Here is a 23,888-nt window from a genome sequence, read left to right on the forward strand (position 1 = left end):
CCAGGACACTTGGCCTGCGACACCGGTTTAAGGCTCTGGTTTGGCCTCTGTAGGCAGCCGAGGTCCCCATCGCCCGATAGATCACAGCCGCGATGCTCAAATCGCACACTACAGCCCACAGGCAGCTTACCTGTTTTTTAAAAAAAAAAAAAAAAAAAAAAAAAAAAGTTTTATTGGAACCAGGGCTGGGATTAGAATGACATGAGTGAGTCAGGAGTTTATGGCATGGATTTGGATTTTCTTAAAAAACTGTTAAAATATTATCGATCTTGATGACTGAGTTTTTTGAGGCCCCCATTAATTTGGCACAGAGTCCTCCTCCTAGTTCCCGCCCTATTGCGAAGGGCTTTGAAGGGCATGCGGAACAGCTTGGACTTTATTTAATCCTTGCAGTGGCAAGCAGCTCAATACACAGATTTTTAGCAGAGGCAACACCAGCGCAGGTCTGCGTTTGGCGAGCTCCGTAAGTTCCCACGCCCCAAACTTCTCTCCAGCACATAACCCTCTAATATGACTAACGTTATTAGTGCTAACTCTCTAACCTGTCAATGTCGTATCCCAGATCCCTCGTTTGCCTCTAAAACACTGGCGTTTTCGTCACCGCTGTCCCCCAAGTGAGCGCCCCAGCACCTGCCGCCCTGGGCGCCTCCTCCACCTGCGCGCCCCACGCCCGCTTCCGGCCGGCTTCCAGGCCTCAGAGGCGATCCCGAGGAATCGTTCCGCTCCCAAGGGGCGGAGCTTTCTCATCGCCGCGCTCGGCATTCGGCTCATGCTGCCTCGCCCCGGCGGCCGTCCAGCGGGAGGCGGAGCGAGTCCAAAATGGCGGCTCTCAGGCTGGCGCGCTCCGTGCTGCTGGGGCTTTGAGGTGGTCGCCGGGGGTCCGGGGGACCATTTCCCCGCCGCGGAAGCCCTAGAGGATGAATCGGGGACCCTGCTAAGGTCTGGCGGCGGGGCTGGAGAGCAGTGGCAGCAAGGGCTGCGGTGGCGTCCACGCAGCGGGATGTGCGAGAGTTACTCCAGGTCGTTGTTGAGGGTCTCGGTGGCGCAGATCTGCCAGGCGCTGGGCTGGGACTCGGTGCAGCTCAGCGCCTGCCACCTCCTCACGGACGTGCTGCAGCGCTATCTGCAGCAGCTGGGCCGGGGCTGCCATCGGTACTCTGAGCTCTGTGAGTACCGGGCTGGGTGCGGGAGGGCTGCCCCAGCAAGTCAAGGGTGACACCTTCGCTCTCCCAGTCCCTCCGCGTCCCCGGGGTGTGCATCCCGCACCCCGCCTCGAGATCTTCTGTCTCCTCGGCCTCCCACGTCCCTGGGCTTCCACTGCCCCTCCAAACTCTAGTCATCCTTCGGGTGCCTCTTCCTTATCCGCTAACTTCCCGCCACCAGCCCGGGAGCCGGGTCTTCGCTCCCAGCTCCACACCCTCCTACCGCTCCTCCGCTCTGAAATGTGTCTGGATCTCTCTCATTGTCTCCTGTTTGCTGCGGGTAGATCCACCCCCAGCGTGCCCTACACCCTCTTTTACCTCGGTCCTTTTTCTCCCTTGCCCGCAAACTACTACAACTAGTTGTCACAGGCGCTCCGTCTACCGGCCGTTTCTTACAAGACTGGCCATTCCTGGGCTCCTAACTACATAGACTCGTTGACAGCTTTGCTCCGTTAGGGACACTGCCTCGTCTTTCTGTATCTGTTCGTTTCGTGAACGACATCTCCATTTACTGTTTTTCCAAGGCTGACTTTGTCAGTTTCGGTGATTAGATGTACTTTCACTTACGTCTCCGTTACCAGTGAGATGTCAGTGGCTATCAAAGTAGGATAGAGGGACCGTGGGCAGTTGACAAGATTCTCCAGGTAATCTGGGCTACAGTACTTATGGGTTTTAAGTGAATGTCTGGTAATATCTATAGCTAGTGGTATTTAATAATTTAATGGAAGGAATGGAATATTTTAATAGAAGCTCCACATTATCTTGTTGATGTGAAGCATTGTATGTGTGTTTGTTGAGGAGAGGAAACTACCACTCATTTTAGTTTCAAGTCATGATGTTTAAGGTGGTGAGCTGGAGAACTGAATGAAGTGTTTCATAGGATATTTTGTTTTGTTAAAGTGGTTCCTATACTGGAAAATCGAGACTCACAGACACACGCTGTATTTCTTAGGCCCCAAGTTTCGTTCCCGCTTCCACAGGGCTGCCAAAATAATCTGTCCATAGCACAGATCTGATCCTGTCATTATTCTTAAAAACATTTTAACTATACTTCGTTGGTTACAGGCTAAACATCGAAACTCTTAGCAGTACACAGTTCCCTTTGTGAGCTAGCATTTTGCTTATCTTTTGCCAGCCTGCCATGCTAATCTGCGACCACGCTGAGCTACCTGCCTTTTCCAAAATGTTTTAAGCTGTCCATTCCTACATGCGTGCTGTTTCTTACCTAGAGTGTCCTTTGCCCATGGCCCACCAATAGTATTACTTTTATTTTGAGATGCACTTATCACTTGCTCTAGGGAACTCATGTTATCTGCTTTCATAATTCTGTGCATATTTCTTTTATATGATTTGTCATCTTGTTTTGTAATCACCTGTGTATGTCTCTTTCCCCTCTCCAGGAGAAAATTGATTGTATTCTGTAACCTGTAGGGCCATTATATAATAGGCACCTGAGAAATATTTGTTGAATAAATGAACGAACTGATAAACCACTACCCTAAAAGCCACTTATTGACTTTACATATTGAGTTCCAAAAATGTATATGTTTTGAATGCTTGATTTCACTGATACTTCTATTACTCTTCTTCTTTTGAGACAGGGTCTCACTCTGTCGCCGAGCGTGGAGTGCAGTGGTGCGATCTTAGCTCTCTATAGCCTCGAACTTCAGAGCTCAAGTGATCCTCCTGCCTCAGCCTTCCAAGTAGCTGGGACTACAGGGATACGCCACCATGCCTGGCTAATCTTTTTATTTTTTGTAGAGATGTGGTCTGGTTATATTGCTCAGGCTGGTGTCAAACTCCTGGGCTCAAGTGATCCTCCTGCCTCAGCATTTCAAAGTGCTGGGATTACAGGCATGAGCCACCATGCCCAGCTCACTGATACATCTGAATGTGGAACCACAAAGTAATATGCGTGCATTTTTATCTTGAAAGTACATCACCAGCTGACTACTCTTCTGGCTTTTGTTTCTTTTTCCTCTGGCCTCTGCTGCAGTGGTCCTTGAGTATACTGTTACTGATAGGCTAGGCTAGGCATAGTCCAGAGTATGTTTGCTACCATGTATCTTTAGATATTCAAAATGTCTCCTGAATACATAGTTACCTTTACTGCCATTTATACAAGACAGAAGGGAGCTGGCACTCTATGTGACTAGGTATTCCAAAGTCATCCAGGGGTCACTGCAGCTCTTCAGTGTAAACCTTGTTCCTAATTACCAAGTTTCCGTAGCCAGTTTCTTGGTTTCAGTGAGAATGAGATTGTCAGGTTCATTATTCCCACGTAATTTGGTGACTTTTTTTTAAATGCTAATTTTGGTATACTTATTAGATATTTTTAGATTCTTTTTTCTATACCAGCCTTATTCTAAAATCAAATTCTGTAGCTCCAGGTTACCACTATGGAATCTTGTATTCCACTCCTTTAAATCCTTTCTGTTGTTTTAACAAACACTTACTGAGCATCACTTATGAACCAACCCCTGTACTAGGCATTGGGGACATAAAATTACTAAGATACAATCCCTGACCATAAGGTGTGTTCAAGAGTTCCAGAATGTCAGGAAACAACAAACTGATGGTGTTTGTTTCTTCTAAAAGAAATGTTCTCAAGTTAAAGCAAGTATTAGAAGTTACCATTAATTCAAATAATGAACAAATAATGAACTTAAGAATTGCCTTAGGGTAACAATGTCTCCAAGCATTCAAGGGCAGATGTCTCTGTCGGTGTCACATTATATGTTAAATATGTTGGCATGTACTGAAAGCAGGTGCTAAATCTTTCAGACTGACTCTTCAACACTAGTACTGTAATATTTTTTTGCATGGTACAGGGAGTAAATGTAAAAGGGATAAGAGGAGAGATGGCTGTAGGCTATAGATTCTGGGGTAGGATTACTTCACAGAAAAGATAAGATTTGAGTTGAGCTATGAAGTATGGTTGTATAAAGGTATAGAGTATTCCAGCTTAGAGAATCACATAAACTAAGCTGTCCAGGTGAGATTAAGCATAATAAAAGTACCAGTAAGGTGTTCAGCTCCCTATGCAGCTAGTTCATTCCAAGGGTGTCTGAGGAAAATGTTCAACAGAGTGAGATCAGGTTATGGAAGGACTTGAAAGCTAGACAAAAGAATTAAAACATGTAGTAGAAAACATTGCATACTCCTAAGTAGGGGAATAGTATGATTAAAGTGGTATTTTAAGAAAATTGTACTGACAGTGATGTGCATAAGAGATTGAAGTGGGCAGAACTTGAGACTATACTGAGACAGTGACAGTAAGAATAGAGAGAAAGGAAAAAAATCTGAAACCATGGTTAAAAAAAAAAAAAAAAAGGTGGCCGAAGGGGACGGGGACAGGGTTAGAAACTACCAGGTTTTGGTTTGAGGCTGCAAAGCATATGGAGGAATTTAAGATTATTATATTTTTTAGACTGAGAGAGTAATAATAGCTTTAATAGGAATAGAAGAGTTGAAATGCCTGTTTACCTTCAGTAAGAAGAAGAGTATTCGTTTTATTTATTTTCTTTTTTTAATGCATCACAGAAGTAACCCATACTTATAGAAAAAAAAAATCAAAGACTGCAGAAATATGTGGAGTTAGAAGTCAGTCTCCTGCTTCCACCACAGCCCTCGCCTCTACTGCAGCTTCCATCCCCTCAAACTGTTAACCATTGGCTGAATATCCTTCCAGAGGTTTCTGTATGCATTACTACACATGCGTCCAATTCTAGCAATATTTGGATTCTTTTTCATTTTACAGTGTGATTTAATTTCAGACATACTGAGTTTGAAGTGATCAAATTTCAGGATTTCAGTTAAAAAGTCAGGATTTCAGTTAAATCCTTTAGGCTATTGAAAATCAGAAAATGGAATTTTCATAGACATTTTTAAAGATGTAGAGACCTTAAGCTCTGCTAAGAATAGGCATAAGAAAAACTTGCTTTTGTAAAGAAAAAAATCTCTATATCTAACTTTTTATCTCTGTTTTATGTGGTGTTTTCTAATTAGATTTGAAAATTTATAGATAAATTATCTTTATGGCTAGGCATGTTGGTGGTGCAGTGGTAGTCCCAGCTACTCGGAAGGCGAAGGTAGGAGGATGGCTTGAGCCTGGGAAGGTAAGGTTGCAGTGAGCCATGATTGCCCTTCTGCACTCCAGCCTGGGCAGCAGAGTGAGACCCTGTCTCAAAAAACAAACAAAAACCAAACTTTTATGATCTAAGCCTTCTTTGTAAATATTCTTAGATTTTAAAAATTGATTTAATGGTATAATTCATTCAATAGGTATTTATTGAGTGCCAGCTATGTGCCAGCCACTGTTTAAGATTCTGCAGATGCATCAGGGAACAACAGAGGAAATGTAACCAACATTGACTTTGTCAGCACAGCACACTACTTATTTGATGATTAAAAAAAAAAAAAGGCCAGGCACATTGGCTCATGCCTGTTATCCCACCACTTTGGGAGGCAGAGGCAGGAGGATTGATTGAGGCCAGGAGTTCAAAACCAGCCTGAGCAACATAGCAAGAACTCATCTCTACAAAATTAAAAAAAAAAAAATTACCCAGGCATGGTGGCATGTGCTTATAGTCCCAGCTACTCAGGAGACTGAGAGGGGAAGATCGCTTGAGCCTAGAAGTTTGAGGCAGCAAGGAGCTGTGATCATACCACTGCACTTCAGCCTGGGCAACAAGCAAGATGCCATCTCTTTTTTTTTTTTTTTTCTGAGATGGAGTCTTGCTCTGTTGCCCAGGCTAGTGTGTAGTGGCGCGATCTCGGCTCACTGCAACCTCCGCCTCCTGGGTTCGAGCAGTTCTCCTGCCTCAGTCCCCTGAGTAGCTGGGATTACAGGCCTGTGCCACCACGCCCGGCTAATTTTTGTATTGTTAGTAGAGACGGGGTTTCACCGTGTTGACCAGGTTGGTCTCGAACCCTTGACCTTGTGATCCGCCCACCTCGGCCTCTCAGTGCTGGGATTACAGGCGTGAGCCATCGCGCCCAGCCAAGATGCCATCTCTTAAAAAAAAAAAAAAAAAAGACAAAACACTATTTTATTATTATTATTTTTGGGGCATTTTCTGTGTGTCAGGTGCTGTTCCAGATGCTTTTGATCATCTGTAAACTACTTTGAAATTTGTTCTATAATAGCTAATCATGAGTGTGATTTTTCTGTGGTGTTCTGGCTAGTTGTCTGATTATATTTAAACTTGACTTTAATAATCAGCTTAAACATGATTCTGTGATACTCTTTAAAATCTATTAAATTCTTTCCAATAACTAGGTTAAAATGTTTGATTCTGAGCTGCATATTTACTTACTACTTTTTCTTAATATTTAAAAATATATTCGTGGGATTTCTTCAAATAATTTGATTTGCTTTTGACTTTGTTTCAGATGGCCGGACAGACCCAATTTTGGATGATGTTGGTGAAGCTTTCCAGCTGATGGGGGTTAGTCTACATGAACTAGAAGACTATATTCACAACATTGAGCCTGTCACCTTCCCACACCAAATTCCATCATTTCCTGTTAGCAAGAACAATGTACTTCAGTTTCCTCAACCTGGAAGTAAAGATGCAGAGGAAAGAAAAGAATACATTCCTGATTACCTGCCACCCATTGTGTCTTCTCAAGAAGGTTTGTGAGTGTTTCTTCTTCATATGTTAGTGACTATTTTAATGGATTTTTAATCCTCTTAGCTTTCCATGCTATGTCAACTTTATAAATTCTGGAAACACAATAGAAACATTTACTGTTACTTACAAATTATTCTAACCCTTAAACCAACAAACTTGCAACTGACATTACCAAGCCGAGTCATGGTGTAATCAAGGTTATGTCTGAAGCATTTATCTCCTTTGTAAAGTTCAAGTAGAGGAAAACAGTGAAGCCAAAGAGAAGCCTTTCAACAGCCCTATTATATGAGAATGGGATATTAGGTAAATTAGAAAACATTTGAAACAAAAAGAAAAATTGGGGTAGCTCTTTTCCTCCTCGCTTATTATTCAGGCCATGAGTTGAATGCCATGGCTTTATACTGGAAACAGTGAGTGAATCGTGAGTATTCAGTGACATTGTGTAGACTTCTGTTTTTTATCATGAGGAGCAATGTTTATTGTTTGATCATATAGAACTTTTGATTATAAAATGATAGCTAATCAGGTACAATGGTCAGTCCCATTGCAGAGTTCCCTTTTTTCCTGCATAATTTTAGATGTTGATCACTAAGTTCACTAAGATTCTAAGGAGATATTTAAGTAATTTGTGGTCTCTAACACAAGTACACGATATTTTTTCTTGTAAGAGTTGGAAAAGTTGCAATAAGTTCTTTCATTTTGTAAAAAATTCTAAAACCTGTATACTTCAGGACAATGCAAATGATGCCAGCAATTACTTTTACTTATGATTTTCTATTGTAAAATATACATAACATAAATGGACCATTGTAAAGATGTGCAGTTCTGTGGCATTAAGTATACATTGTTATTCAACCATCATCCCCATCCTTCTCCAGAACTTTTGTTCCCTCCCAAATTGAAACACTGTTCCCATTAAACATAACTCCCCATTCTCCACCACTTCCAGCCCCTGGCAACCACCATTCCTTTTTTTGTCTCTCTGAATTTGTCTATTCTAGGTACCTTTTATAAATGGACTTGTACAGTGTTTGTCTTTTTATGACTGGCTTACTTCACTTAGTATGATGTCTTCAGGGTTCATTCATGTTGTAGCCTGTGTCGGGATTTCGTTGTGTGTTTCGTTGTGTGTTTAAGGCAGAATAATATATGTACATTCCACATTTGTTTATCCATTCACTCACTGATGGACATTTGGGTTGTTTCAACCTTTTGGCTCTTGTGATTAATGCTGCTATGAACATCGATGTGCAAATCTCTGTTCAAATTCTTGCTTTCAAGTGTTTTTTTTTGGGTCTGTACCTCGAAGTAGAATTGCTGGATCATATAGTAATTGTCTATTTAATTTTTGAGGAAGCACCACACTATTTAAGTTTTCCACAGTGGCTGTACCATCTAAGCTTCCTATCAGCAGTGCCCAAGGGTTCCAATTTCTTGCAATTCATTTCTTAGAATCGGTTCTACTTTAATAGCATTTTGAAGTGTTACCTATTTGTCTCAGGAACTATGTTTAAATTTGGCATAAGTTGTTTTACAGTCTGTGTGTCAGGGTTGCCTCATCTGAAAAACTGGACAGCTACTGGACCTAAGTGGTAGGGATTTGTTGTGAATTGGTGGCTCATCATTTAGGCGCTCTGGATCTTAGCTGCAGTGGGTTCTACTGAATGATACTAACACACCGACAGCCCAGAACCAAAACTAGGACTTTGATCATAATCTACACTTAACTATTTGGTCCTTCTTGTCCTATTTTTATAGCATGCAAATATTCCATAATAAAATTCTCTTAAAGTGCTATGGTTATCATATTTAAATACTAGCAAGGAAATGTAACTAAGATAACAGGTTTAGATTAGGTAGTGAAGAAGTATGAAAAACAATTTAGTGTTTTTTTTTTGTTTTGTTTTGTGTTGTTTTGATACTGACTTCTGGCTGAAATTACTATATTACTATAGATTTTTGGGTTTCTTTTCTGGGTTATTTGAAGCAAAAAAAGAATCTCATTTAGTTTTATGCAAACAATATAAATTATAAACATTTTAAAAGGAAAATAACATAAATCTTGAGAACACTACTTTTCACTTTTTATCTAACATGTGGATTAAGAAGGAAAAATATTGCTGATTTGTAATATATGCATATGGTTTATAAGGATGCAGTAAGTGGTAGGCAGTACAGTAAGATGCTTGTCAAAACGTTCTCCTCTTCATAAGAAAAGGATATAAAATGCAATTCTTTGGTTACCATTTAAAAATATAACCATACAAGACCATTTCTTGTCATTTACAATCTGAAATATTTTTTTTTCCATGGGTACAGCATGTTAGAAAGTTCCTGGTATTCTGATTAGTGGTGCAAAGTGAGGTACAGAGGTGAACCCCTTTGATAATGATGCTGTTCACCATGCTCTTTATTTTCCTTTTATTTCCTTAAGAGCCACAGACAGGCTAGACTTTGGTCTTAAAATATTATTAGCAAGGTCCTTCCATGGGGTTCCCTCTTATCAGCCACTCAGCTTGGTTCATGTCAAAAAAGCCTGTGAATGTCTCCCTCCACAGCAACTGGAGCTGGCGAGTGTGCACACATAGAAGGCCTGAAGGGGCAGCAGGCTGTGAGAGGCACAGCGTGGACCTCACGGCATCACTGAGACATGACTCAGCGAGTCACTGAGTTTCTGGTCTTCCCAAGTCACTTTACCTTTCTGAACTTTATATTCATCATCTGTAAAATAAGTGTAATAACACCTACCACATTGGGGAAATGGAGAATCAAGTAATTTTTTTTTGTTAACACATTTATATAAAATTGGACAGTGTTTAACATATAAAATACATAACAGTGGGCCAGGTGTGATGGCTTATGCACTTTGGGAGGCTGAAGCTTGAGCCCAGGAGTTTGATACCAGCCTGGGCAATGTCATGAGACCTCATCTCTACTGAAAATAAAAAACTTGGCTGGGCGCAGTGGCTCACGCCTGTAATCCCAGCACTTTGGGAGGCTGAGACGGGCGGATCACGAGGTCAGGAGATCGAGACCATCCTGGCTAACACAGTGAAACCCCGTCTCTACTAAAGATACAAATATTAGCTGGGCGTGGTGGCGGGTGCCTGTAGTCCCAGCTACTCGGGAGGCTGAGGCAGGAGAATGGCGTGAACAGAGGAGGCGGAGCTTGCAGTGAGCCGAGATTGTGCCACTGTACTCCAGCCTGGGTGACGGAGCGAGACTCTGTCTCAAAAAAAAAACAAAAAACAAAAACTTAGCTGGGCATGGTGGTGCACGCTTTGTAGTCCCAGCTATCGGAGTCTGCGGTGGGAGGATCACTTGAGCCCAGGGGTCAAGGCTGCAGTGAGCTGTGATCACACCACAGCACTGCAGCCTGAGTGACAGTGAGACCCTGTCTCAAAAAAAAATAAAACACATGACAGCGAATATTAGTTCTTGTCCCCTTTTTCTTTTCTTGCTCTTAAATAATTTACTTTTGAATTGAAATACAATATACATTAGTGAAGTCACGCTATAAGGGGAATCGGTGTCAAGCTGCATTCAGTGGCACACCCATAGTCCTAGCTACTTGGAAGGCCAAGGCAGGAAGATCGCTTGAGCCCAGGAGTTTGAGGCTGTAGTGCGTGACGATTGAGCCTGTGAATGCCCACTGCACTTCAGCCTGGGTAACATAGCAGGACCCTGTCTCTGAAAAAAAGAGACGAATAAATGTAAAGTAGTGTTACCATCACGTGCTGAGGATCTGAGGGAGCAGACTTACTAGCTGGGCTGGATAGGTACTTGACTGAGGAGCTGTGTGATTATCCGCAGTGTGAAGATGACAGATGAGGAGATGATGTGGAAGGAGTTATTGCCTGCTGTATCTGATTATATGTTTAGAAGTGAGACCTCTTTGAAAATATTTTATACATGCATATTTTTGCTTGGACTGTTACAGTTCTGATGGCTGGTACCCAGTGTGTTTTATCCAAGAACATTCTCTCCCCAGCTTGCCATACATATTTTCAGATTCACACCAATACCATATTTTTTTGCTTCCTATTTTATTGTGCTGAGGAATGTCTGAAAATAGTACAGCGTACTATGCCAAAGTCATTGTTGGTTCTCACAGTGTGGTCTCTAGATCACTGGTCAATGAGGGTCTTCTGGGGGGGGTCTGTTGATTGGTTCAAAATATTTGCATAAGAGAGAAATATAGGCTGGGTGCAGTGGCTCACACCTGTAATCCCAGCACTTTGGGAGGCCGAGGTGGGCGGATCACTTGAGGTCAGGAGTTCAAGACGAGCCTGGCCAACATGGTGAAACCCTGCCTCTACTGAAAATACAAAAATTAGCTGGGTGTGGTGGTGCGCACCTGTAGTCCCAGCTACTCGGGAGGCTGAGATGGGAGAATCACTTGAATCTAGGAGGCAGAGGTTGCAGTCAGCCGAGATCGCGCCATTGCCCTCCAGCCTGGGTGACAGAATGAGACTCCGTCTCAAAAAAAAAAAAGGAATATAAACCATGTACCCTGACTTATTGCAGGAAACTTACCAAGCTCAACTTAAACTTGGTAAAGATACTGCGAGGTTGCCACTTTTAGAGTTTCTATTTTTTAAAATTTAAAATAGACTATTTTTTAGAACAGTTTTGATTTACAGAAAAAATTGAGAAGTTAGTATGGAGAGTTCACTCACATCTGAACCATTTCTTCTGTTATTAACCTTTTACGTGACTATGGTACGTGTATCACAATGAACAATATTGACATGTTATTAAGTGACGCCCGCACTGTATTGACATTCCTTAGTTTTTACTGGATGTCCTTTTTCTGTTTCTGGATCCCATCCAGGATATCATATTGTGTTTGGTTGTCACGTCTCCTTAGACTTTTCTTGGCTGTGACAGTTTTTCAGACTTTTCTTGTTTTTGACGACCTTGACAGTTTTGAGGATTATTGGTTAGGTATATTGTAGGATGCCCCTCTAGTGGAATTTTTCTGATGTTTTCCTCATGATTAGACTGGGGTTATGAGATCTTGGGGAGAAAGACCACAGAGGTCAAGGGCCATTTTTATGACATCATATCAAAGGTCTATCCTGTCATCATAATTTATCACTGTTGATATTGATGGTGATCACATGGCTGGGGTAGTGTTTATCTGGTTTTTTCACAGTAAAGTTTCTCTTCTATCCCCTCTTCCCCTACTGTGCTCTTTGGAAAGAAGTCACTCCGCGTAGCCCGCCCTTAAGGAATGGGAGTTATGCGTCCCGCTTTGAAGGTGGAATATCTGCATACGTTGTTAGGAACTCTTCTGCATGGGGATTTCTCTCTTTCCCCACTAAGATTTCTATTTTTATTTTTAAACCCTTTAAAAGTAAACATTTACATGTTTGAAAAAATTAACAAAAGTAATACAAACTTGCTGAAAAACCATATTGCCAAGTGAATTCGTTATGAAATGAAAGTGTCTCTTCACTTCCCTTCCTCCCCCTTCCCAAGAATAACCTAGTTGGCAGATGGGGCTCCTCTGCATCTTCCCGTGTGACCTTTTGCACTCCTTGGACTCAAGAATCTATGTCCACTTCAGTACCTGCCATTTCTTTCTCAAGCTCCTGCCATCCTTTTCTTGAAGCAGTTCTTGCTGTGAACACCAATTACTATCTAAATGGTTGATCTGAAGGAAATTGAAACCCTTTCTCCCAGCTCAAGAAACAGAACTTTACCAGCTATCTCAGAATAGCTTCTATGTGCCCAACCCCACCCCACCCCTTCCTCCCTCCCTCCAAAAATAACCAACCACTGTCCTGACTTTGTAGGAATTACTTCTTAGCTTTATAGTTTTATCAGCCAAATGCGTATCCCTAGACACATTAATTTAATGTTCTTCACACATGCACACCCTTTTTTACTTTACTTGTCTTTTTTTTTTTTTTTTGAGAAGGAATCTTGCTCTGTCACCCAGGCTGGAGTGCAGTGGCGCAATCTTGGCTCACTGCAACCTCCACCTCCCAGGTTCAAGCGATTCTCCTGCCTCAGCCTCCCGAGTAGCTGCAATTACAGGTGCATGCCACTGTGGCTGGCTAATTTTTGTATTTTTAGTAGAGACGGGGTTTCACCATGTTGGCCAGGCTGGTCTGGAACTCCTGACCTCAAGTGATCCGCCAGCCTCGGCCTCCCAAAGTGCTGGGATTCCAGGCGTGAGCCACCCCGCCCAGCCATGTCATTTACCTTTTAGTTTGTGACTCTTCTTCCATTCCTTTCTTTGTCTTACAGTTTATTTGTTAGAAATCTGGGTTGTTTGATCTGCAGAGTGCCCCACGGTTGGATATTGCGCATTGTGCACTCATAATGCAGCTCAATGTGTTTCTCAAAATTGGCAGCAAGAATCTGAGGCTTGACCAGATTTAGGTTTGGCAAGATATCAGCTAATGATGTCCAGTTTTCACTTTTGTTGGTGTTAGCAGTGCTGATGGTCAGTGCCTAGATCCATTAATTCATTAGGGGTTACAAAGTAATGATAATACTATCACTTTGTTTTTATTTCATTCTTTAGTTGAAATAACTTTATAAGAAAATCCTTTTCCTCATCCACTATTTAGTAACTTAATGGCATAGTTTATATAGGGAAAGCAGGGTTAACGCTTGATTTTTTTCATATGGTATATTCCCAGTTTTCATGAGAATAAATTGGTTCCTTGTTATCCTTAGCAGGTGACTAGTTTTGTTTAATACTCTATCATTATGAACTCACAGATTTAAACATACTTGACGGATTTCATTCATTACTTATTTTTTTTGAGATGGAGTCTCCCTCCATTGCCCAGGCTGGAGTGCAGTGGCTCAATCTTGGCTCACTGCAACCTCCGCCTCCCAGGTTCAAGTGATTCTCCTGCCTCAGCCTCTCGAGTAGCTGGGATTACAGGCATGTGCCACCACGCCCGGCTAATTTTTGTATTTTTAGTAGAGGCGAGGTTTCACCATGTTGGCCAGGGTGGTCTTGATCTCCTGATCTTGTGATCCTCCTGCCTCGGCCTCCCAAAGTGCTGGGATTACAGGCATGAGCTACCGTGCCCGGCCTCATTACAGTTTTTTACCCGTATTGTAGCTTTAATTGTTGCATCTTTGGCCAGTGGCAGCTTCTTCACTCTTGCTTCTGAGTCCTTTTGACACATGACCCGAATTGGCTTTGGTGATGTCCTCACCTTCTGGTATATCAAAATGTTCTAGACTCAGCATGTATAGTCATATTCTATGCTTGGTATAAATTATCTGTCCAGGAAACCCTGGTTTCTTGGAAAGTAGTATTTCTTTTCTTTTTTTAATTTTAATTTTTTTTAATTATAAAATTTCACGTTTCATTTGTATATATCTAGGGGGTGCAAAGCGATGTTATGTTTTATAAATACAATGTGGAATAATTAAGTCAAGCTAGTTAACATATCTGTCACCTCAAATGCCTATCGTTTTTTGTGGAGAGAACATTTAAAACTTACTCTCTTAATGATTTTCAAATGTGTAATACATTATTATTTTTCTATTTCACCATGCTGTACAATGTATCAAAAAAAGTACTCCTCCTGTCAGATTGAGGGTTTGTACCCTTTGCCTATCATCTCCGCATCCCCACATCCCCACATCCCCTGCCCCAGCCTCTGTAACCACTGTTCTACTCTCTGCTTCTTGGAATTTGGTTCTTTTCGTCCACATATAAGTGAGAACATGTGGTATGTCTCCTTCTGTGCCTGGCTTACTTCACTTAGCAGAATTGTTTGAATTCCATCTATGTTGTCACAAATGACAAAATTTCCTTCTTTTTTTAAAGGCTGAATAATAATACTTTTTAATTTTTATGGGTACGCAGTAAGTATAAATATTTATGGAGTACATAAGATATTTTAATAAAAGCACACAATGTGTAGTAATTACATCAGACTAAATTGGATATTTACCACCTGAAGCATTTATCATTTCTTTCTTATTTATTTATTTAGTTTTGAGACAGTCTCGCACTGTCACCCAGGCTGGAGTGCAGTGGTGTGATCTCAGCTCACTGCAAGCTCCATCTCCTGGGTTCAAGTTTAAGTGATTCTTGTGCCCCACCCTCCCCAGTAGTTGGGATTACAGGTGCCCACCACCACACCTGGCTAATTTTTGTGTTTTTAGTAGAGACACGATTTCACCATGTTGGCCAGGCTGGTCTGAAACCCCTGGCCTCAAGTGATCTGCCCACCTCAGCCTCCCAAAGTGCTGGGATTACAGGCATGAGCCACTGCACCTGGCCCAGCATTTATCATTTCTTTGTGCTACAGATATTCCAGTTATACTCTTTTAGTTATTTTTAAATGTACAGGGTGCAGTAGCTCACACTTGTAATCTTGTCACTTTGGGAGTCTGAGGCAGGAGGATGATTTGAGGCCAGGAGTTCGAGATAAAATGTTCAATAAATTATTGTTGACTTTAGTCACCCTGTGGTGCTATGAAAGGCTGAATAGTATTCTGTGGTGTATATATATTACATTTTCTTTATCCACTCATCTGTTAATGGACGCTTAGGTTATTTCTGTAACTTGGCTATTGGGAACAGTGCTGCAGTGAACTTGGGAGAGCAGAATCTCTTCCACATAATCTTTTCAAATCTTTTGGGTAAATACTCAGGAGTGGGGTTGCTGGATTATATGGCAATTCTATTTTGAGTTTTTGGAGGAAACTCCACATAGTTTTCCATGACTACTAATCTAAATTCCCACCAACAGTGTACAAGGATTCCCCCTTTTCTCCACATCCCTGCTAACACTTGTTACCTTTCATCTTTTTTATAACAGCCATTCTAACAGATGTGAGGTAATATCTCACTGTGGTTTTATTTCTGTAATGATTAGTAATGTTGAACATTTTTTCATGTATTTGTTGGCAGTTTGTATGTCTTATTTTGAGGAATGTCTATTCATTTTTTATTGGATTATTTCTTTCTGTAGGGTTTTCTTTTTTCCTTTTTTGGGGACCCAGCAATACTGCCGATTTATTACAAGTCCCCAAGAGGGCTTTAGTTTTTCTTTTCAACATCCTGTTCTGTAGCTTCCATGTCTCTTTTTGTCCATATGCGGAGGAGCCAGGCATTGGCACAGGCCATGCAGCAACTAGCAAAGGCTCTGAAATTCTTCTCCTCAGTGGTGACTTGAGCTTTCTCCTTCTCATAGACATTCTGGATGGGCATGACTGGTCCTGTCAGCTGGGTGGCCAATTGCAGTTCTTCAGCAGAACTGTCTCCCTTCCTGGGGACCGAGGGCTTCCTGGGGAAGAGGATGAGTTTGGAGCGGTACCCCTTCAGCCGCTGCACAGTCCGTGTGGAAGTGGGGCTTCAAGATCTTGCCATTCCCGCTGGGCACCATGGCTGCCTGCTGTCCTCCAGCACAGGACAACAGCCAGACTGTTCTTTCTATAGAGTTGTTTGGGTTCCTTATATATTTTGTCTTTTTTTTTTGGTGGTTGTTGTGGTCTTGTTGTTGTTGAGTTGCTTACATGTTTTGGGCATGAGCCCCTTGTCAGATGTGTGGGTGCACGTGTTCTTCTCCTCACCCACAGGTTGTGCCTTCGCTCTGCTGTTTCCTTTATTGTGCCGAAGCTTTTTATTTTGATGGAATCCCATTTGTTCAGTTTTGCTTTTGTCACCCTGCGCTTTTGGGGCCAAATATAAAAAATAATTGCCCAGACCAATGTCTTACAGTTTTTCCCCTATGTTTTCTTTTAGCAGTTTTGTAGTTTCAAGTCTTACATTTAGGTCTTTATTCCATTTTGAGTTGATTTTTCTAAGTGGTATGAGATAAGGATCCAATTTCATTCTTCTGCATATGGATATCCAGTTGTCTCCACGCTGGGAAATAGCATTTCAAGTACACAGTCTCGGTGCTAAGGGATACTTATTATATATAACTCGGTTGTTCATTGTTTCTAGGCAATAAGTAAATAAATATTTATATACATGTAGATGTGTGTGAATAGATAGATAGGTGGATAGGGTTCCTCCTGAGTTCGTGCAGATTTTCCAATTCATATTTAGGACTACAAGGTTTTTATTTTTTATGTTACATCCATAAATACTGTCATCCATACTGAGAATTCTGGTTCTCAGGAATAAAGAAGATGATAAAATTAGAATATTCCATAATTATTCATTTGCTTTATCCCAGATTACACGTACAATATTGCAACTGATACTATCATTCATGATTACTGAAACAGGTAAAAAAAATTTTTTTTGCTCATTCTGTCCTATGAAATCAATTTTCTATCATTTTACCATGTGTATCTTGTCAGATCATATAGCTACTGTGTTGAGTTCTGCTACCTAATTTCTGAGTTTTTTCTGAATTTGATTTATATACTTTCATGTCTTTTAGATCATTTCAAGATAGAACATTATAGGTTCATCAGTTTTTTCGAGTGTGTGTTTCTCTCGTACTTTCATTGTCTGGAGGGATGTTTTGCTATTTAGTCTTCTCTTCTTTGTAGAAACTATATGTGAGTTAGTTTTCTGAGCCTTTAGAACACAGGTGTCCAATCTTTTGGCTTCCCTGGGTCACACTGGAAGAAGAAGGATTGTCTTTGGCCACACATAAAATACACTAACACCATCGATAGCTGCTGAGTTAGAAAAAAAAGTCACACAAAAAAAACTCATAATGTTTTAAGAAAGTTTACAACTTTGTGTTGGGCTGCATTCAAAGCCGTCCTGGGCCGCATATGGCCCATGGGCCATGGGTTGGACAAGCTTGCTTTAGAAGGAGATTCAGGGTAGCTCCTCTGACTTTGCAGTGCTCCCTCTTCTATGGTTTTTGCGGAATGTTCCAAATATGGGAACTTGCTCGCTGAGATTTTTTGTTTGTTTTCCTCCACCACTTTTACCTGGATCTTCTCTTCCCTTCATGTCAGTTTTCCTTTTTCTGGCCAGCTGTGATTCCACTGCCAGCTGTGTCCTCTCAGCGAGGCTCTGTCCTGGCAGAGAGCAGCCAGGGTCAAGTCTGAAAGCTCCTGGGCTCAACTTCTAGCCCCATTGGATCTCACTCAGCCCCTTGTACTCCCTGTACTGGAAGTGGTCCCATCCTTCCCAGCCTCAGCCGCTCTTCTCGGGTTGGTCTGCCGGGCTTTCCAGCAGAGGCCTGGTGGCCCTTTTGGGGTTTTCCTGTTTCAGGTCAGTCTTCCCGTCACTTCTCACTGTTTCCCTTGCATAGATGCCTCATACTCGGGTCTCATGGCACTTGGTGGCATGTTGTCACCTGCATGTATTTTGGCACTGATGGGTGTACTCTGTCACCTGGTTATGTTGGGAAGATGCACAAACTACCTTGCCCCAGCTACCACTTTCTTCTCAGGATTCCCCTTATTGAAGCTTTTTGCTGCTTTCATCACTGTTGGGCAATTCCTGAAGCTGCTGTTCTTCAGCGCCATCATACTCCCTTAACTCTCCTTATATGATGAGCTCCATCTTGGGGCCTTTCTTGGGCACATCTTCCCTGGCTCTCCTACTGCTAAAACATTGGTGCTTCTAAAATTTTATCCTTCACCTACTATGTTTCTCACGTTACTTAGTTTCAGAGTTGACTTTCCTACTCTCATAGTTTGAACCCCCATCTGTATGCTGATGCCTCCCCAAACTGTCCCTCTACATCCACCTCTCAGACCCTGCAACCAGTTGCAGTTGGCCATTTCCACGTTTTCTTTTTTCTTTTTTTTTGAGACGGAGTTTCACTCTTGTTGCCCAAGCTGGAGTACAATGGCGCAACCTCCGGCTCCCTGGTTCAAGCGATTCTCCTGCCTCAGCCTCCCGAGTACCTGGGATTAGAGGCATGAGCTACCATGCCCAGCTAATTTTGTATTTTCAGTAGAGACGGGGTTTCTCCATGTTGGTCAAACTGGTCTTGAACTCCCGACCTCAGGTGATCTGCCCACTTTGGCCTCCCAAAGTGCTGGGATTACAGGCGTGAGCCACTGCGCCCGGCCCATTTCCACATTTTCTTACCACGAATACACCTGTGTTATCCATCTCAGTTGGTGGCACCATCTCTACTCAGTCACCTAAGCTAGAAACATGAGAATTAGCATTGACCTCTTCTCTCATTCTCCTTCATTCCCTATCTCTAATTCTGCTAATTTTCTTTCTTAAAAAATTTCCACAATATTATTCCATCACTTCCTTTGTTTAAACCTTTATCTCTTGTCTGAACTGTCCTTATCCTCTAAACGAAACTATTAGACAAAAAATTAACACATCCCACATTATAAAACACTTTGTTGGCTCTCCAACTGCTTACAGTTACCAAAAATACCTATGGAGAGGAGTTTTCTTTTTTGCATCAAAATGAAAAGAGCTTTGGTTGAGTGTGATGGCTCATGCCTATAATCCCAGCACTTGGGAGGCCAAGGCAGGAGGATCGCTTGAGCCCAGGAATTTGAGAACAGCCTGGACAACATAGTGAGACCTTGTTTCTATAAAAAATTAAAAAATCTGGCTAGGCGCGGTGGCTCACACCTGTGATCCCAGCTCTTTGGGAGGCCAAGGTGGGCAAATTGCTTGAAGTCAGGAGTTCAAGACCAGCCTGGCCAACAGGGTGAAATCCTGTCTCTACTAAAAATACAAAATTTAGCTGGACATGGTGGCATGGGCCTGTAGTCCCAGCTACTCGGGAGGCTGAGGCAGGAGAATTGCTTGAACCAGGGAGGTGGAGGTTGCAGTGAGCTGAGATTGCACCACTGTGTGCCAGTCTGGGCAAAAAAAAAAAAAAAAAAAAGTCAGCTGGGTGTGGTGGCTCATGCCTGTAATTTCAGCACTTTGAGAGGTTGAGGCGGGCTGATCACTTGAGGCCAGGAGTTCAAGACCAGCTTGGCCAACATGGCGAAACCTCGTCTCTACTAAAAATACAAAAATTAGCTGGGCGTGGTGGTGCGCGCCTGTAATCTCATCTACTCGGGTGGCTGAGGCACAAGATTTGCTTGAACCTAGGAGGCAGAGGTTGCAGTGATCTGAGATTGCACCAGTGTACTCCAGCCTGGGCAAAAGAGCAAGACTCTGTCTCAGAAAAAATAAAAAATAAAAAAATTAGCCAAGGGTGGTGGTGTAAGCCTGAGAGGCTGAGGTGGTGTAAGTACTCAGAGGCTGAGGTAGGGGGATCACTTGAGTCTGGGAGGTTGAGGCTGCAGTGAGCCACTGCACTCCAGCCTGGGTGACAGAGTGGGACCCTGTCTCAAAAAAATAAAAAGGGAATAGCTGTAGTTATTCAAGAGAAAAGATGTTTTTTCTTACAACATAGATTACTTACTGATTTAATAGAGGAATGTTAAGATATTTGCATGGATTTCAGTTGCTAAAATAATGTTTGTATATGTAAAAGCAGCCATCAAATAATTTATCCTTGATATCACATAATATATTCATAAACATGATCTCATTTAATCTTGAAACAGGTCCTAAAGGCAGATGCTGCTATCATTCCCATTTATGGAAGGAGAAATGGAAGTTTAAAAATCATAATTGAATTAACCTGCCTCGTGTTGCATTGGGAATTGGGAGCAAAGCTGGATTAGGGTTTAGTTGACTCCGTTCAGTGCTGTGTGTATGGGTACCTGCCATGAGTCGGATCCTACACAAGGAACTGGTGTTGAATATAGAGAGATGGGTGAGATATTCCTCTCTCCCCATTTTGGCCTTTCTGCTGTTGTTTGGAAGTCCCTGCTTGGCCAGGACTGTCCTAAGCAGAAGAGTACCTTTACCAAGCCAGTTTTGTGGGGTTTTTTTGTTGTTGTTCTTTGTTTGTTTTTGAGACAGAGTCTCACTCACTCTGTTGCCCAGGCCAGAGTGCAGTGGCATGATCTCGACTCACCGCAACCTCTGCCTCCCGGGTTTGAGCGATTCTCCTGCCTTAGCCTTCCAAGTAGCTGACATTAAGGTGTGCACCACCACGCCTGGCTAATTTGTGTAATTTTTGTAGAGATGGGATTTCACCATGTTGGCCAGGCTGGTCTCAAACTCCTGACCTCAGGTGATCCACCCACCTAGGCCTCTCAAAGTGCTGGGATTATGGGCATGAGCCACTGTGCCTGGCCAAGCTGGTTTTCTTAATGGGCAGGCTTCTTGAATACTTTCTGGCCCCCTAACATCCGACGCTGCAAGCCTCCTCCACACCCAGCCTCCTAGTTAAGGATCTGGCTGCCTCTCTCTTGGCCCTCTCAGATACCTTCCTGTTCATTACCTTGTTAGGCTGGAGTTCCAGGGTCTGGGGAACGTTCCTTCTGTGTATCTAGGGAAGTTGTCTGGAGGCATTGCTTGTTTTTTTTTTTTTTTTTTTTTTGGTTTGTTTGTTTTGTTTTTAAATCCAGCAGCATCTGAGCCAGAGAATTGCAGCTGAAATCATACCAAGGGCTGATGTTGGGATATGCCTGTGGTGTTCAGCACACGTTTCTTAGCATAAACCTACAGGGCCCTGTGTGATCGGACTCCTGCCCACTTGACATGTTAGTTTCTTGCCCCTCGTTGCTTCGTGCTTTACCTTCCAGAATCATTAAACTGCTGATGTTTCCCAAAAATAACTATGTACCTGGGTCAGCTCATGCTGGCATGGAGTTCTCCTCCATCACCATGCCCACCCCGGCTTCTTTGAGCACCCGTATAATATATATCTCTACCATCATACTTCATATATTTTGTTATAATTGCTGGTTTTATTTGCCTTTGTAACTTACCCAGGTCTTGCTTTCTCTTTAAGTCCTACACTCATTCTCCATTCACCATTTTTTTTGCAGAAAACCTATGGTCCTGCTACTCTATGAGAGTTGAATTCAAGACATGGAGAAACTTACTGACTCCTGTTCTTAGGGAAAGTTTTTCAGAATAATGGGGGAGCAGTCGCAAAAATTAGCTTGTCCAAAGTCACATGGCTGCGAAGTGATAGAGGTGACAGTGGGATCCCAGGTTTCATAGTCTTGGCCCCATCTTCTGTGTATCATTCATGGCCCTGGCATTATTCTCAAGGGCACAGATAGAAGAACAAAGGCTTGTATTGTGGCTCTTCGTTTGTTTCTTTTCCTTTCAAATTGGTTTCTTGAGTACAATTATTTTTTTTTTATTGTGTTTTGTTAACATCTTATTCTTCTATTCAGGTTACTTTTTCTGCTTATTCTTGTTATCCTCAGGAATGATTTTTTACTGACAGCATAAAGATTGAAGTAGATCTTTTAGAAATCTCTGTGTCTCTTGCTTTACATTCAGGCCAGCAAGATTTAGCGCCTCAGCAGAGGTGTATACATGTCAGCAGTCAGCATGGAGAGTAGAAGTCCCAGCATACACAGATTGAGAGGGAGTTTACAAATTTAAATGGACTTTGCCAAAATTCTCTTCCTTTCAAAAAAGTTTTTCCTTTAATTTATCTGGATTTATAAAAACAGAAGCACATTTCCAATGCTATAGTAAGAGATTTTTTGATGGGGGAGTATTTAAGGGATTGAATTTTTTTTTTTAAAGTTTTAATGTTTCTAAATTAACAAAGTAATTCTATGAAGTATCTTAGGAAAGTGAGTGTTTTTTTTTTTTTTGAGACGGAGTCTCACACTGTCACCCGGGCTGGAGTGCAGTGGCGCCATCTCGGCTCACTGCAAACTCTGCCTCCTGGGTTCACGCCATTCTCCTGCCTCAGCCTCCCGAATAGCTGTGACTACAGGCGCCCGCCACCACGCCTGGCTAATTGTTTGTATTTTTAGTAGAGACGGGGTTTCACCGTGTTAGCCAGGATGGTCTTGATCTCCTGACCTTGTGATCCGCCCGCCTCGGCCTCCCAAAGTGCTGGGATTACAAGCATGAGCCACCGCGCCCGGCCTGGAAAATGAGTGTTTTGATATTTACTATAAACACCAAATTTGTCTACTTCTCTCTTCTAGGCATCCAGAATGAAAAAAAAAAAAATTTTTTTTTTCTAAATTTAGAATTTGCCAGAAATTTAACATTTCTTTATCTGTGCTTACGGTTTTTGGAAATTTTCCCACGTGTGTGAGGGGAAGACGGGAATATCAAGGAGGAGCAGGCAATACATGCTTGTGGCTGGCTCAGTGTAAGACCCCAAAGTTAGTACTTTTGCTGTAAGTTAGGACTTACTTTGTCTTGCTTTCTTGAATTTGAATCTGAAATTGAACAGTGTACTCATTGCCTTTTATTTAGCTAATGACTGCTTACAGCTACATAGAACTTTGCTATTTCATGTTTTCTTTTCTTTCTTTTTTTTTTTTTTTTTTGAGATGGAGTTTCGCTCTTGTTGCCCAGGCTGGCGTGCAATGGCGCGATCTCGGCTCACTGCAACCTCCGCCTCCCAGGTTCAAGCTATTCTCCTGCCTCAGCCTCCCAAGTAGCTGGGATTACAGGCACACGCTGCCACACCTGGCTAAAGTTTTGGTATTTTTAGTAGAGAGGGGGTTTCACCATGTTGGCCAGGCTGGTCTGGAACTCCTGACCTCAGGTGATCCGCCCACCTCCTACCAAAGTGCTGGGATTACAGGCGTGAGCCGCTGCGCCCGGCCTAGAGCTTTCCTATTTCAGATAAAATAATAGCAAGTTATTTGCTTCTTTTACGGTGGTTATATACTGATGGTGTGCCATTGGTGCCAAAAGTAAATTCAAAATAATTGTTTCCTTCCTTCATTCGTCAAGGAGCTGTGGAGAGCCTGCTGTCTGCAGGCTCACTGCTTATTTCTGAAGAGAGAGGTAAAGAAATAGAGGTCCTTCCGTGCTTTCCTAGAGCTTACAGTCTACTTGGGGAAAGAAGGGCTGGACTCATGTTTATATACTATTTAAAATTATAATTTGGGATTCTTAAAGGAAAACAGAGTGCTCCAGTACTGTAAACATCAGAGGTCTCTAACCTAGTGTGCTTACAGGAATAAGGGAATCAATGGATATTTTTTAAGTAGGGGGTTAGGATGATTTCATTATAAATTCTGTTGGTACTGAGAAGGATGGACTCAAGAGGAGATGTCACTGGAAGAGTCTTGATAAAGCTTGTGGTAGTCACCCAAGGGACAGATGATA

At 42.3% G+C, this 23,888-nt stretch overlaps 1 protein-coding gene across 1 annotated transcript in view; it reads left to right on the forward strand.

Annotated features, from left to right (window-relative positions):
* Positions 1-779: 779 nt before the first annotated feature.
* The window catches only part of TAF3 (TATA-box binding protein associated factor 3), a 194,684-nt gene continuing 171,575 nt past the window's right edge, over positions 780-23,888 (forward strand). The window contains exons 1-2 of the mRNA XM_034929915.3: positions 780-1,166; positions 6,597-6,839. Of these exons, the coding sequence (XP_034785806.1) occupies positions 1,001-1,166; positions 6,597-6,839 (409 nt within the window). The 5' untranslated portion in view covers positions 780-1,000. The remainder of the gene's footprint in view (positions 1,167-6,596; positions 6,840-23,888) is intronic.

Source organism: Pan paniscus, chromosome 8 (genome assembly GCF_029289425.2).
Source record: "Pan paniscus chromosome 8, NHGRI_mPanPan1-v2.0_pri, whole genome shotgun sequence".
In the NCBI taxonomy this organism is placed as follows: Eukaryota; Metazoa; Chordata; class Mammalia; order Primates; family Hominidae; genus Pan; species Pan paniscus.